This window comes from Pseudorca crassidens, chromosome 9 (genome assembly GCF_039906515.1).
Source record: "Pseudorca crassidens isolate mPseCra1 chromosome 9, mPseCra1.hap1, whole genome shotgun sequence".
NCBI lineage: Eukaryota > Metazoa > Chordata > Mammalia > Artiodactyla > Delphinidae > Pseudorca > Pseudorca crassidens.
Window position 1 is genome coordinate 52,527,074 of NC_090304.1, and position 16,648 is coordinate 52,543,721.

Below are 16,648 nucleotides of genomic sequence, written 5' to 3' on the forward strand. Positions count from 1 at the left end.
ACCAACACAAAGGCTCAAAGTAGTTTTAAGGCCTACTATATTTCAGACTTGTGCTTCTAATATATATATATATATATATCTTTACCTGTTAATGCAACAGAGTCTGGCATATGAGAGGCACTCAGTATTTGTTTTCCCATTTCCCTTCTTCCTTCCATTAGACTGACTGAAACATCCAGAACAATTGATGAAAGAGAAAGTCATTTACATCATTGTCAGGAATTAATTAGTTGTTCTAGTGTTGTTTTGTTTCTCTTAAACCAGACTAAGGCAACATAAAGGCAGAGATCATATTTTCATCATATCAATTTCCTACACAGTGCCTGGCATATGAGAAGGTCTCAGAAAAACTTGATATTTTTGAACCAATGCCTGAATAAATGAAGAACTGACTAGGTAACCAATTTACCTTTAGATTGTAAATTTACTTTAAAATTAAATGTCCATGTAATTAGCGCAGTACTTGGCGCACTGACCCAAGATGTAGCGTAGAGAGCCTCCCTTAACCCATTTCTTTGTTTTACATGGCAAATACTGGTCAATATTTAATATCGGTGACATAAGATGGGTGAGGATGTGTGGGATCTCAACATGACAATATGACTGCTCTTTATGGCAGTCATGTCCAAACCCATGGCTGCCTGGCTCTCAACCCCAGGCCCAAATACTATCCCCAAGTCTTACACTTCTCGGCCCACACTTCCACTGTGGAAGGATTTCTTTCTCCCATGATCTCTCTGGGTGCTAGTTTCTGCAGGGCCATCCTCTGGGGACAGGTGGTGTGGGCTCTCAGCGGTGGGCACTGCTTTGCTCTTTCTTCCTCTGCAGCTCCTCCCGTCGCCTTGCCTGCTGTTCACTCATGCAGTCCCTAAAGGCCTGCACCTGTGGCTGGCACTGTCGCCAGTCCTGGTGCTGGGCCATGCACTCCTGCACTGCATAGTGGGAAGCAGCACAGCCAGAGCGGGAGATCAACTGGTCCAGTGGGTCTTCTTCTTCATCTTCTTTCTTCACCTGTCGGGACCAGGTATGGCCTTGAGCTGACATCTTTAGGAGTCTCTAGAACATCAAGGAGGCAAGGTTAGAGTAGAGACATGATTATATATGACACTGTTCCTCTGTTATAAATAACATTGACCACTGCACTGTTATAGCCTATTGAAGCATATGTCTCCCCTTGAAGGTTGTAAGCTATTTGAGGACAGATACTGGGCCTGATTCACCTTGGTACCCCTAGCACTAGGCCTGGCAGAGAACAGGCCTGCAAAATGGTCTGAACTGAACAGAATGAGATAAAGTATATGAGAATGCTTAGCACAGCACTAATAAGCTCGAATGGATTCTACAAATGGAATCTGAATTAAGTGAAATGTTTCCTTTCTGGAGAAGCTATGTTCTTTTCTCCAATTAGCCTTATTCTATGGCTGGAGAAGAACAAAGTTTACCACTTGGGAGAGTATCCAGATATGTGTAGAGTTTGACATATGAGAGAATGGAGAGAGTTGTGTGGCTGTAACATAGAGCATACAGGGTCCAGGGCAAGAAATGAGTCTGTGAGGTGTGAGAGTATTTAACATGAGGTGTATCTGCCCAGACTGCCTTCCTACAATCATCTGCTTCAGAACACCCAGCACAAGGTAGCATACAGAAGGAACTTAAGAAAGGTTTGAAGATAAATGACCTCAGCCTTTGTACAAATTTTACCATGACAGACTGTAAATGAGCTAAAACTACTTAATGCTTTTCCTGGGTCTCTGATTCATTCAACAAATGATCACTGAGTACCTATCATGTACCAAGCACTATGCTAGATTTGAAGATACAGGAGTGACCTAGACAGACACATTTTCTGCCTTCACAGAGTTTACAATTTAGATAAGTAAATAGGCTGTTTACTTGTGTACAGTGTGTACAGACAGCTAAGATTGGGAACACAGTGGAGGAATACCTAATCCAGACAAGGGCAGGAACAGGCAGGGAAGGCTTCTTGGAGAAAGTGATTTCTAAACTGAGGCTTGAAGGATGAAAAGGAGTAAGCCAGAGATGTAAAGAATATTCCTGATCAATGGAACAGCAAGGTGGGGGTTTGAGACAGAATTTGACATGAGAGGAACTGAAAGTTCTACATGACTGGAGAACAGAGTATGAGAACAGGAAAATTAATGAAATTGATGAGTTGAGAAAGTATCTGATCATAGGAAGGCCTCATATTAAGGCATCCAGAGGGTAATGGGGAAGTCACAAGAAGGATTTAAGAACTCTATAGACCTACACAAAACTCATTTGCTTTAGAGGCAGTATAACCTAAGGGAGGAGGGGGAAACTGGGCTTTGAAAATAGACTTGGATTGGAAACTTAACTTTGTCACTGACTCACTGGGTGACTTTGAGCAAAGCACTTCATAATCTCTCTTGAAAAATAGAGATCAAAGCTACCTCACAGGATTGTTGAAGACTAAATAAGATAATGCATGTAAGGAGCCTGGCACGTCCAAAGAGTTGGATAAGTAATAGCTCCTATGTTTTTCTCTTCCTAAATACACTGTGAGCTCTTTAAAGACAAGGGGAGGGACTTCCCTGGCGGTCCAGTGGTTAAGACTTTGCCTACCAATGCAGGGGGTGTGGGTTCGATCCCTGGTCCGGGAGCTAAGATCCCACATGCCTAGTGGCCAAAAAACTAAAACAGAAAACAGAAACAATACTGTAACAAATTCAATAAAGACTTTAAAAATGGTCCACATCAAAAAAAAAAAAATCTAATAAATAAATAAATAAAGACAAGGGCAAACCTCTTGGAACAGTGCGGTGGAAAGAACAGTGCCTTGGATCCTAAGCCAAGAAATCTGGGTTCAAATACTTTACTGACTTTACTATGCACACACCTTAGCGTGCAATCTTTTTTAGTTTCCTTCTTAAGGTAATATTTAACTCTTAGAATTACTATATAATTATATAGTAATTAATACTATATAATTACTATACTATACTATACTATATAGTATAGTATATATACTATACTATATACTATAGTATAGTATACTATACTATACTATACTATAATTACTATACTATACTATAGTAATTACTATATATAAGGATTAATATCCTAATAAGTCACAAGTGAGTGCATGGGCTACAACAGGACTCAAGTAAATACTGCCGTATTCTTTCCCCACTACAACCTAGCTTCAGTCTTCCCTAGAATAAAAAAAGGAAGACCCTCGCTCAGAGATCAAGACAGGATAAATGGTCGGTAGCTGGTTCGCGGAAACCGGCCGGGCAGAGGAAGGCACGGAAAGGACGGGAAAGCAGAGAAACCCAGGTGGCTAAGTCACCTATGGCTCCTCTGGCTCCTCTCCCACCTTCAGAAGAGGACGCATGCGCGTGCGCGGCCGCTTGGCACACCCCCAGTTGTGCCAGCTAGGCTTCACGGCGCAAGATCGCGGCACACAGTGCTCACCGAACACGCGGACAAGAGGACCCGAACGCGCGCTCCTGCACAGCTGCGTCGGTTTTGCAGGCACTTGGAACTCTTCCGACACTCCTGTCAGGAACCAGCCTCCTGTAGGAAGCGCGGGTGCACAAAGGGGCGGGGAGGGGAAGAGGATCCACCGCGCATTTTCATTGGTGGCCTCTCGGTGTAGATCCCGCCCTTCGTTCTCGACGCAGCGCCTAAGCGCGGACCCACTTCCGTGAAAGAGCGGAAGACGCGGGCTGGTGGAGGCGGGATCAAGATGGCGGTTCCTTTGAGGATTCAGAGCGACTGGGCCCAGGCTCTCAGGTGAATCCAGGTCCAGAACCGGGACGGAAGAGGCGGGTAGCGGATGTTGTCTTTACGTTAAGGAGAGCCATGCCCGATCCAAGATATCCGTAGGGGTTACCTCATCAATTGTTGAGGGAACCCTGGGTCTAGAAAATGAAGTCTGAAACCCACATGGTCATTGTTTTTCGTTCTCGCAAGAGCTGGGCTGAGGCCGAGGAAACATGCGCCGTGTGATTTCAGAGACAGAATAGGATCAATGAGTTGGAGAAAGACAGAAAAACTGGGAGGCAGGAAGACTTTTGGCCAAGTAGTCATGGTCATTTAGCAAATATTTATTGGTCCTCAGTTATTTGCAAAAGTCCCAGTACTCTCCACCACCACATTGTCTTTGACTGTGTGATGGAGTCTTTGTATGCTCCTCGACCCCTAGTGGTATATTAGTCATATTGTACAGTTCTTTTCAGGAAACAGTGTAACGCCTACCATGTCCAGTCTCTGACCTAGATAGATGCTCGGCGGAGTTCAGATGTGTACTCTAAAGTTAAGGGGTGGTTCCTGCCCTCCAAAAGGAAACAGCTTAATTGGAATGCACAGCAAACCATTCATTTATTTAACATATATTAATCATATACTGTTCAAGTTATTATGCTAGGCACTAGAATGAGTACAGCAGTGCCATGAATGGCAACTATTATATTAATACGTTTTTAAAATTGAAACAGTGGTGACGATGAATAAAACATAGTCTCCTGCATTTAAGAAACTTACACTTTTCTAAGTGGGCTGAAATAAAATACACATTGCTTACTACAACACAATGTGTAAAAGGAAGACCAGTGACATTTATTGAGGTCCACACCAAGTGCCTTTGAGAGAATGCAAGACCAGAATCAAGAAGTAACTTTGACCAAGATTGTGCAACTAATAAGTATTTCTTGAAATGTGTGTTTTTTTTTTTTTTTTTGCGGTACGCAGGCCTCTCACTGTTGTGGCCTCTCCCGTTGCGGAGCACAGGCTCCCGACGCGCAGGCTCAGCGGCCATGGCTCACGGGCCCGGCCCAGCCGCTCCGCAGCATGTGGGATCTTCCCATACTGGGGCATGAACCCGTGTCCCCTGCATCGGTAGGCGGACTCTCAACCACTGTGCCACCAGGGAAGCCCCTTCATGAAATGTTTGATGAAATACTTGAGCTTCATTTAACCAGCAGATCTATTCATTAAACACTTAATCCACAAATATTTCTTCAACAAATAAAATTTGTCTGTGCCTGGATGAGATGTTAGACTAGATCATGTCTAAGTGCTGTGACCAAACTAGAAATTATATGATCTTTCTCCCTTGCATCAGTACCATCCTTTTTTGACATTGAGTGAGCCTAATTAGGTTTTTGTCTCTCTTCATAGGAAGGACGAAGGGGAGGCCTGGCTGAGCTGTCACCCCCCAGGTAATGTCCTTAAATCTATATGCCTTCTCTTTAGAGAAAAAGGATTTACTACCCCTAGGAGAGAGCTTCCTTTCTCCTAGCCCAAAGTTCTTGCATAGTGCTAAGAGTCTTCAAATGTTCTTGACCACTCTGCTGTAATGATTCTGCAACTCCATTCTAGGGGAAGACCTTCAGATTGGTTTTCCATTTGGAAGCCACAGACTTATTCATGGAGACATTGCTGATGCTTCTTAATCAGTCTCTTAGCCATATATTATTGTATTCTAAGCAGTTCTATAGCTTCAGTTGTGACCTTCCTGATTATGATTCCTAGATCTATAGCTCTAGTTCTGACCTCTCTTCAGTTTCAAGCAGACATTGAGTAGTTGTCTGCTATGCATTTCTGCTTAAAGCTCTCACTGTCATCTTGAGTTTATCAAATCCAAAACCTGAAGCTGAGCACTTCTGTTGTCAAACAGGTTCTCCTTGATTTTCTCAGTTCTTAAGTTACCACCATTCTAGGCATCAGAGTAAAACACCTGGTCACCTCACCCTGCCATTTATCATTCCCAAGGTTTATAAATTTTCCTTTGTTTTACTGATTATTTGTCATTTCAGAGACCTTTGATATCTTTTTATAATAAGATATTTTATTTCTGTGAGAACTAGGGTTTTAAACAGAATTTTCTTTTGAGGAAATTGATGCTGCATCGAAGAAGACAGGGTAGCTAGAAGGTTTACAAATCAAGCGTTTTTGTTTTGTTTTTAAAGATGGGAACTAATTGGAGAGCAATTAAAATATAGGTTGTAGGTAGAGAAGAGAAGGACTAATGGAAAAACCATTGTCTTAGAGGAGAGAGGAGATTGAATTAAGTCTAAAAGCCTAAGATGAAAGAAGGTGAGGGTAAGTGTAGATGTAGATAAATGCAAATACATGAATATGGAAATGTGAGAGTATCTTATAGCCTCAGTTTTCTTTGTGATGTTGGAGGTAGGGTCAGCTTTTTCTTCGAAATAAAATATGCACTATCTATGTTCTAGATGCTTTACATGCATTATTTCTGTTCCTCACAACCGTATCAGGTAGGTACTATTAGCATTCTAATTTTTTTTAGATAATAGCTGTATTGAAATATAATTCACATATGATAAGGTTTGTCTTTTTAAAGTGTACGATGCCATGGATTTTAATATATTCATAGAGTTGTATGTCTTCACCATTAATTCCATATGTTTTCATCACCCCCAAAAGAAACCCTGTGCTCTTTAGCAGTCACTCCACATTTTGCCCTCCTCCTAGCTCCTAGCAACCACTAATTGACTTTCTGTCTCTATGGATTTGCCTGTTCTGGACACTTCATATAAATAGAATCATAATATGTGGCCTTTTATGTCTTTCATTTAACATAACATTTTCAAGGTTCACCCATTTTGTAGCATTCATTTGTTTTTGCGGCCAAGTAATGTTCTGTTATAAGGATATATCACATTTTTTGTCCATTCATCAGTTGATGGACGTTTGAATTGTTTCCAATTTTTGGCTGTTATGAAGGAAGAAGGTTTTGATGGCAGGCTAGGTGTTATAAGAATTGGCTGCTCTGGGGAACAAAAGGGGCAAAAGGACTGCAAAACTGTGCAGGGTTTGGAAACTGGTAAATTGTAGTGGTGCCAGTCTGCACAGTTGTGTCCTTTTCTGTATCTGCACTCAGCAGCCTACATGTAGAAATGTGGAAGGTGAGTAGTTGGATCATTCACATTTTTGTTATATAGACAAAATACTGAGACTGAGATCATTTCAGAGACTTTACAAATGTAGAGAGGTCATTGAGGGTGATGACAGGGGATTGGTTGAAATAATGTACCAAAAGGGCTAAACTTCATAGGATGGTTGGTGAAGTCAGGAGGGAATCATGAAATGTGACAAAAAGCAGAGTTCACTCAATCCTATTTTTGTGGCATCTTTCTGAACTAGAATTTCATGCCATTTCTCTGCAAAACCTACTTCACTAGATCTTCTCTAGTCCATACTTCTACCCTAGATTGTGAGTTACTCCATTAGTATCTTTCAACTACCAAACTGGTATATTAATTGATGCCTCCTTCCCCCTTGTTCTTTGTGACTTTTTCTTATTCTTGACACACCCCTCCCTGACTTGGGGCTTCCTTTCCCTTATCTTTGGCCTAGTCCTATCTTTTTTCAAGATCCTACTTAAGTCCCACCCTCTCTAAGAAGCTCTCCTACTCTGCATGAATCCATGATGGTTTTTACTTCCCTCTTACTCCTAGAATTTCAGTTTGGTGCAAGTTACTTAACTGAATAATTTGTAGCACCTTGCTAGTTTCTGAGCTCAAGGACTTCACAGTCTGGTGGGGAGGCCAGAAATGTAAACAGCGTGTTATGGGCTGTTGCAGAAGTGTATGTATAAAGTGCAGAAGAAGAATAGAATGTTTTTAACTCCATTCTACAATCTACATATGTTTATGTGTAGGATAATATCTTATTTAGCCCATATCACTGCAAAAGCAGTGTCCTACTTAAGCAAATTTTCCAGTTATTGAAGCTTAACTCTTTACTCTGTATTATGTGTATATACTGTGGATAAATGCATATGTTCATGTTCATCTTCACCTTTCGTCCTGGTAGAATTCCATTTCACAGCCAGTAAAACTGAGGTTAAGATTACTCTAGTAGTTTTCTCTACAAATACTATATTATATCTCAAAATCTTTGTTCCTGGCTTTTAGCCCTTGAATATATTTCTTCCAAATTAGGTTTGCCTAGACTACTAGTGATCTTTCTACTTCACCTCACTTTTAACACAAGTGCCTGCTTTTCTTTCATGAGCCAATTTCCTCGCATTTATACAGATGCCTGAATTGGGTCTTCAAGGAGAAAAATGTTTAATTCTTCTTATTTTTTTGAGACATGCTTTTTTGTGCTATATAGGGAAACCAACTTTGTATGGCAGCCTGACTTGTCAAGGAATTGGCCTTGATGGCATCCCAGAGGTTACAGCTTCGGAAGGATTTATTGTGAACGAAATAAACAAGGTAGGTTTTTATGTCTTCTAGGTAGCACTGTGTCCAAAACTATGGTAGTACCTATATACGTACTTTAAAGATTTATACTGTTATCTGCGTATCAGTGTCGTCTCCATTTCATTTGTATAATAATCATAGCTTTTACTGCCTTTGAATGTCAAGAGTTTTCTTTTTCTTTTATATATACATATGCTTTTAGATGCAAACTTCCTCTTACTTCCCTTATACCAGTGCTGTCCAATAGATGAATGTGAGCCACATATGTAATTTTTTTTATTGAAGTATAGTTGATTTACAGTGTTTCAGGTGTACAGCAAAGTGATTCAGTTATGTATGTACATATTTATTTTCTTTTTCATATTCCTTTCCATTATAAGTTATTACAAGATATTGAATATAGTTCCGTGTGCTATATAGTAGGTCCTTGTTTATCTATTTTATATATAGTAGTGTGTATCCACATGTGTAATTTAAAATTTTCTAGTAGCCACCTAAAAAAGGTAAAAAGAAACAGGTGAAATTAATTTTAATAATGTATTTTATTTAACCCAGTATATCTAAAGTATTATTTTAACCTGTAATTAATATAAAAAATTATTAGAGATAGTTTTTTTTATTAAGTCTTTGAGATCCTCTGTATATTTTACACTTAGAGCACATCTCAATTCAGACTCTAATTTTTTTTAATATAAAATTTATTTATTTATTTTTGGCTGTGTTGGGTCTTCGTTGTCATGCACAGACTTTCTCTGGTTGCGGCGAGCAGGGTCTACTCTTCGTTGTGGTGTGCGGGTTTCTCATTGCGGTGGCTTCTCTTGTTGCAGAGCACGGGCTCTAGGTGCGCGGGCTTCAGTAGTTGTGGCACGCGGGCTCAGTAGGTGTGGCTCTTGGGCTCTAGAGCACAGGCCCAGTAGTTGTGGTGCATGGGCTGAGTTGCTCCGCAGCATGTTGGATCTTCCCAGACCAGGGCTTGAACCCGTGTCCCCTGCATTGGCAGGCGGATTCTTAACCACTGTGCCATGAGGGAACTCCCAGACTCTAAATTTTTATTGGAAATACTTGATATGTATTTAGGTTTTAAAAAATTTACAGTTGAAAACAGATTCACATATCTAAGTAGTTCCAAATGTACTTAAAAAGTTTTCCAGTAACTGAATCAAGTATGTTTTTAAACTAAACTTTAAATAAAATTAAAAATTCATTTACTCATTTGCATTAGCCACATTTTAAGTGCTCAGTAGCTTTATGTGGCTAGTACCCACCATATTGTACAGCGTAGTTTTATAATGTGTCTGGGCACACCTTGGTGAAGACCTGTATTAGTAGTACTTAATTGTTTTTCTCATTGGTCTTTGAGGTGAGTAGGTGGCCATGTAAGTTGCAGAACTCATGATCTGACTTTCCTTCCTCTTTCTTTTTTTTTTTAAATTAATTATTTATTTTATTTTTATTTATTTTTGGCTGTGTTGGGTCTTCGTTGCTGCGCGCGGGCTTTCTCTAGTTGCAGAGAGCGGGGGCTACTCTCTGTTGCAGTGCGCAGGCTTCTCATAGTGGTGGCCTCTCTTGTTGCGGAGCACAGGGCTCTAGGCATGCAGGCTTCAGTAGTTGTGGCTCGTGGGCTCTAGAACGCAGGCTCAGTAGTTGTGGCACATGGGCTTAGTTGCTCCGTGGCATGTGGGATCTTCCTGGACCAGGGCTTGCACCCATGTCCCCTGCACTGGCAGGTGGATTCTTAACCACTGCGCCACCAGGGAAGCCCTCCTTCCTCTTTCTGATGGCAGCAGTCAGTGTGCTCTGGTGAGATGATTCCCAAAGGGTGAAACGGCCTTTTTTGGTGTGTGTATAATTAAGCTTTTTTAGTTGTAAAATATTTCAGGTGTACTGACAAGAGTAGAGAATACTTTGTTTTTTACATATCTTTAGCAGATGTTCATTCATTACCCTCTGTGCAAAATAATAAGCTACATGTTATTATATATTTTATATTTGTTTTTCATGAACAGTATTGTAGAAAGTACCAGAAGGTCTGAGTCCAAGTCTTAGTTACTGTGACACTTACTAGCAATATGGTTTTGGACAAATAACTTAGTTACCTGAGCCTCAGTTTCCTCATCTATAAAACAGAGACAGTATTCTACCTCATAGGCTGATTAGTGGGGAGTGAAATTGCATATGAAAGAAACTAAGATATTAAAAGTGAGTTATTGTTTATCATAACAATCCTGTGGGATTGGCATTTTAAATTTACATTTTGCAGATAAGCAAACAGATTCAGAGAGGTTAATTAACCCCTAATAATCAAAGCTAGTTAGACTATGTCAGAATTAAAACCCAGTTCTATTAACTTCAAGTATGACACCACCTTGCAAGCCTACATTTTTTCCAGGTGTTTGCCAGTATCCATCCACAGCCTGGGCACTGACTTCCTTTCTTCCCTTTGTACTCAGGCTGTGATACAAACCTTACCTTTTCCAATATCATTACTAATTTCTGCAGTGTACTTGCTAAGTCAGACAGTAAATGCTTATGGTTGAACGTTCATTTGTTTCCTAACTGCCATGAGTCACTTTGCTGTTTGATGTTGCTACAGTGTTCTATTATACAGATCTGTCATTATGCTTAAAAACCTAACTTGGAAAGATAAAAAGTTTGACTTTTAATTTTATCTTAATGTGGAATATTCACACTTCCCCCTGACACTGAATTTTGTCTGTTTTGATATCTCCTGTAGCTTTTCTTTAATATCTTTTCATTAACAGCATGATTCTTTACTGCTGGGATGTAACAACTTTTATCTTCCTTCATAGTCTGTTTACGGTTAAAGGGTGATTTGCAGGATCGATAAGCAGGAGAAAACCACTGATTCTTGAAATCTTTTACATAATTAGCCCCAAAGAAATAGTCTTCTGAGAGCAAACACAGTTCTTACAGAGGCTCGAACACTAAGCTTTCAGAGCTCCTCATATCCTTGCTTGGTATGAATATTTAGCCAGGAAAGTTTAGCTGACACTTTAGTTTCGGGTACAGGAGACAATTCCAAATCCGGGTCAGCTCTCTTGCAGCTGTATGGGCTTTGTCATGTGGTTAGAAACAAAAACTCATTTAATGAAAGGCCTGCAGGCAGCCAGTCATAGATACACTGGCTAAGAAAGTACTGTTTGTATAGATAATCTAATTCTCTTTTTAAAGGAGAAGACCTGTAATAAGAATATATTGATTTTCAGTGATGAGAATAACTTTGAAACTGTTCTTTCTAATGAACTATGAGGACTGTGCTTGTTGTACATAGATTAGCCTCATTAAAGAGGTTCAGAAAATCTTGATTATTGAAGGCATTTTCATTGTCCAGCAGAATTTCCAGAAACTTTCAAGTACTACTGCAGAAGAGATAACAGATTAGGGGCCATCTGGTGAGAGCAGCTCCTCAGCTCTGTGTAGGAGATATACACTTAGGGGATGGTGTTAGTATTCTGCAAATTAGAGTAAGGGATTTTTGTACTGCAAGAATCCTTGAGGCGATGTTTACCAAGCCTTTTATACCTCTGCCTTGAAACACCAACATACTTACCCTAAATGGTTGCAGTCTGCCTTCAGCAAGTCATGTCACTTGAATCTAACATCTGGTTCTAGGTGTAATTTACTACTACGTCACTAGTGTTATCTTGCTATAGTAGCTGAAATATATGTGATAATGACTAGTCAAAACATGTGGGAAATCATAAGACAGCCATTTGGTGATGACCAGTCTATGAACATGTATAGTCAGTTTAAGTCCTAGTTGGGAATGAGCACCACAAGCCTGACCAGGGCCTACACATTGTGTGAGTATACTGTAATTTACTTTACCTACTTTCTTACTCTGGTAACTATACATGTCAGTAGTCTAACATTTTTTCTGAAAGTTCTTTTATAGGCAGCAAGTTTACTTTTAGACTAGTCTTTTCAGCCCTAGGCCCGGGAGCTGGTGCTGTTTTTTTCACAACTCTTGGTACTGTTCCTTGCCACACTGCTGACTGAGAGTACTGGTATTAGATTTTCTTATGAAAATTAATGTTCTCGTGTTTGTCATTTGTATCTTATTGTTGGTTTGTCTTCTATGGAACAGTTTTCTTCAACATAAAAGCATAATGGCTCAGCAGTACCAAATTACATTGTAGCCCTCTGCAGTAAAAGGACTGCTGATCTGTAGGGGAGTGATAGTGTCTTGGGTTGGGGAAGGAGGATTAGGGTACACTTAAAAGGTAAGAGTGTTCTTTTGTCCTAATGTTTTCTTTAAGAAGCTTTAATTCCTTTGGAGTAGCTTTACTGATGGATTTCATTTTTCCTTCTCTGTTTAGAAAAGCATTCATATTTCATGTCCAAAGGAAAATGCATCTTCGAAGTTTTTGGCACCATATACTACTTTTTCCAGAATTCATACAAAGAGTGTAAGTATTCTGATAAAATGAGGAGAAAATATAATAACATGTTAATTTTTCATGCTTGTCTAGTGCTATAAACATATTCATAATTAATGTTTTTCATTTACTTTGCATTATAAGATGACACAGCTGATAAAGTGTGATAGGTTTGGTAAAACTGGTACTTGGGTCCACTTAGAATAAATATACAAATCCACTCACTGGTAATCTCAAATAAAGGAATTGTATGAAATTTCCTTATATATGTTTTACCAGAGCTACTTACCAGCTTTTGGATAATGATGATAGTAGTTGATGTTTGAGTAATATGCCACTGCTCATATTTCTGTCCCTTTGCCTAACGGAAGGGGCATTTTCTCAAAATTCCAAGTACAGCATATTGAGGGATAATTTTCAAAGGTCTTTGTGATAAAGCCCTTTCTACTACCATAAGCTTTTTAGAAGCAGAAATGAGAAATAGGTGAATAAACTGATTGTATTAAAGCCTACTTCTTCTTAGTGTTTGGTACATTTTCAAAAATAGCTGTTTTTATCCTTATTGCAAAACAAATATATATTTAGTGATGAAAATTTAGGAAATGTAAAAGTGAAAATCACTTATTTCTATAATCTAAAGATAACTATTGTAAGCTTTTGTTATGTAGCACTTAATAATAATCATAGTAATCTTGCCATTTGCAGCAACATAGGTGGACTTGGAAGGCATTATGCTAAGTGAAATAAGTCAGAGAAAGACAGATACTGTATGATGTCACTTATATGTGGACTCTGAAAAATAAAACAAACTAGTGAACATAACAAAAACAGACTCACAGATATAGAGAATAAAGTAGTGGTTACCAGTGTGGGGGGGGGAAATAAGGAGGGGCAAAATAGGGGTAGGGGATTAAGAGGTACAAGCTGTTATGTATAAAATAAATAAGGTACAAGGATATATTGTACAACACAGGTAATATAGCCAATATTTTATAATAACTATAAATGGAATATAACCTTTAAAAAATTGTGAATCACTATTTTGTACACCTGTAACTTATATAATATTGTATATTAATGTATCTCGATTTTAAAAAGTTAAAAAATAATAATCATAGTAGTAATAGCTGACATTTATTGATCACCTGCTATGTGCCAGCACATGGTAAGCTTTACATATCATTATTTTACTTGATCCAGTCTTTTTTCTTTATAAATATTTTACCACAACAGGTTTTTACAGTACATGTTGTTTTATAAGTTACTTTTTAATTCTTTTTTTTTTTTTTGCTGTACGTGGGCCTCTCACTGTTGTGGCCTCTCCCATTGCGGAGCACAGGCTCCGGACGCGCAGGCTCAGCGGCCATGGCTCACGGGCCCAGCCGCTCCGCGGCATGTGCGATCTTCCTGGACCGGGGCACGAACCCATGTCCCCTGCATCGGCAGGAGGACTCTCAACCACTGCGCCACGAAGGAAGCCCTGTAGGAAGATTTTTAATCACAGTCTCAATTTCAGTGCTTGTGATTGGTCTGTTTATATTTTCTCTTTCTTCCTGGTTCAGTCTCAGAAGGTTGTGCTTTTCTAAGAATTTGTCCATTTTTTTGGCATAGTTGCTTGTAGTAGTCTCTCATGATCCTTTGTACTTCTGCAGTGTCAGTTGTTACTTCTCTTCTCCTTTTTTCATTTCTAATTGTATTGATTTGAGTCTTCCCCTTTTTTTCTTGATGAGTCTGGCTAATGGTTTATGAATTTTGTTTGTCTTCTCAAAGAACCAGCTTTTAGTTTTATTGATCTTTGCTATTGTTTCCTTCATTTCTTTTTCATTTGTTTCTGATCTGATCTTTATGATTTCTTTCCTTCTGCTAACTTTGGGTTTTTTTTATTCTTCTTTCTCTAATTGCTTTAGGTGTAAGGTTAGGCTGTTTATTTGAGATGTTTCTTGTTTCTTGAGGCAGGATTGTATTGCTATAAAATTCCGTCTTAAGAACTGCTTTTGCTGCATCCCATAGGTTTTGGGTCGTCATGTTTTCATTGTCATTTGTCTCTAGATATTTTTTGATTTCCTCTTTGATTTCTTCAGTGATCTCTTAGTTATTAAGTAGTGTATTGTTTAGCCTCCATGTGTTTGTATTTTTTACAGATTTTTTTCCTGTAATTGATATCTAGTCTCATAGCGTTGCAGTCAGAAAAGATACTTGATATGATTTCAATTTTCTTAAATTTACCAAGGCTTGATTTGTGACCTAAGATATGATCTATCCTGGAGAATGTTCCATGAGCACTTGAGAAAAATGTGCATTCTGTTGTTTTTGGATAGAATGTCCTATAAATATCAATTAAGTCCATCTTGTTTAATGTATCATTTAAAGCTTGTGTTTCCTTATTTATTTTCATTTTGGATGATCTGTCCATTGGTGAAAGTGGGATGTTAAAGTCCCATACTACGATTGTGTTACTGTCGATTTCCCCTTTTATGGCTGTTAGCATTTGCCTTATGTATTGAGGTGCTCCTATGTTGGGTGCATAAATATTTACAATTGTTATATCTTCTTCTTGGATTGATCCCTTCATCATTATGTAGTGTCCTTCTTTGTCTCTTGTAATAGTCTTTAACGTCATTTTGTCTGATATGAGAATTGCTACTCCAGCTTTCTTCTGATTTCCATTTGCATGGGATATCTTTTTCCATCCCCTCACTTTCAGGCTGTATGTGTCCCTAGGTCTGAAGTGGGTCTCTTGTAGACAGCATGTATACAGGTCTTGTTTTTGTATCTATTCAGCCAGTCTGTCTTTTGGTTGGAGCATTTAATCCATTTACATTTAAGGTAGATATCAATATGTATGTTCCTATTACTATTTTCTTAATTGTTTTGGGTTTGTTATTGTAGGTCTTTTCCTTCTCTTGTGTTTCCTGCCTAGAGAAGTTCCTTTAGCATTTGTTGTAAAGCTGGTTTGGTGGTGCTGAATTCTCTTAGCCTTTGCTTGTCTCTAAAGGTTTTAATTTCTCTGTCGAATCTGAATGAGATCCTTGCTGGGTAGAGTAATCTTGGTTGTAGGTCTTTCCCTTTCATCACTTTAAATATGTCCTGCCACTCCCTTCTGGCTTGCAGAGTTTCTGCTGAAAGATCAGCTGTTCACCTTATGGGTATTCCCTTGTATGTTATTTGTTGTTTTTCCCTTGCTCCTTTTAATATTTTTTCTTTGTATTTAATTTTTGATAGTTTAGTTAATATGTGTCTTGGCATGTTTCTCCTTGGATTTATCCTGTATGGGACTCTCTGCACTTCCTGGACCTGATTGACTATTTCCTTTCCCATATTAGGGAAGTTTTCAACTATAATCTCTTCAAATATTTTCTCAGTCCCTTTCTTTTTCTCTTCTTCTTCTGAGACCCCTGTAATTCGAATGTTGGTGCGTTTAATGTTGTCCCAGAGGTCTCTCAGACTGTCCTCAATTCTTTTCATTTTTCTTTATTTTGCTCTGCAGTAGTTATTTCCACTATTTTATCTTCCAGGTCACTTATCCGTTCTTCTGCTTCAGTTATTCTGCTGTTGATTCCTTCTAGAGAATTTTTTTTTAATTTATTTATTTTACTTATTTTTATTTTTTGACTGTGTTGGCTCTTTGTTGCTGCTCGCGGCTTTCTCTAGTTGTGTCAAGTGGGGGCTACTCTTCATTGTGGTGCACTGGCTTCTCATTGTGGTGGCTTCTCTTGTTGCAGAGCACGGGCTCTAGGTGTGTGGGCTTCAGTAGTTGTGGCTTGCAGGCTTCAGTAGTTGTGATTCGTGAGCTATAGAGCACAGACTCAGTAGTTATGGCACATGGACTTGGTAGCTCCATGGCATGTGGGATCTTCTCCGGACCAGGGCTCGAACCGATGTCCCCTGCATTGGCAGGCGGATTCTTAACCACTGCGCCACCAGGGAAGCCCCCTTCTAGAGAATTTTTTATTTCATTTATTGTGTTGTTCATCATTGTTTGTTTGCTCTGTAGTTCTTCTAGGTCCTTGTTAAACATTTCTTGTA

At 39.1% G+C, this 16,648-nt stretch overlaps 2 protein-coding genes across 5 annotated transcripts in view; one reads left to right on the forward strand and one right to left on the reverse strand.

The window, feature by feature from the left end:
- Positions 1–404: 404 nt before the first annotated feature.
- COA4 (cytochrome c oxidase assembly factor 4 homolog) lies at positions 405–3,593 on the reverse strand. Its single transcript, XM_067750329.1, has 2 exons — positions 3,457–3,593; positions 405–1,056 (listed from the first exon to the last, which is right to left on the reverse strand). Exon 2 carries the CDS (start codon positions 1,042–1,044, stop codon positions 790–792), a length of 255 nt encoding a protein of 84 aa, XP_067606430.1. The 5' UTR covers positions 1,045–1,056; positions 3,457–3,593; the 3' UTR covers positions 405–789.
- A 92-nt stretch (positions 3,594–3,685) lies between these two features.
- The window catches only part of PAAF1 (proteasomal ATPase associated factor 1), a 40,694-nt gene continuing 27,731 nt past the window's right edge, over positions 3,686–16,648 (forward strand). For 3 of the 4 annotated variants that reach the window (XR_010946183.1, XM_067750317.1, XM_067750319.1), the window contains exons 1-4: positions 3,686–3,777; positions 5,164–5,204; positions 8,131–8,234; positions 12,563–12,652. Coding sequence is in view for 3 of the 4 variants with exons in the window: in XM_067750317.1 (XP_067606418.1) it covers positions 3,731–3,777; positions 5,164–5,204; positions 8,131–8,234; positions 12,563–12,652 (282 nt within the window). In the remaining variant the exon portion in view is untranslated. The remainder of the gene's footprint in view (positions 3,778–5,163; positions 5,205–8,130; positions 8,235–12,562; positions 12,653–16,648) is intronic. The other variant, XM_067750318.1, reaches the window with a different exon arrangement.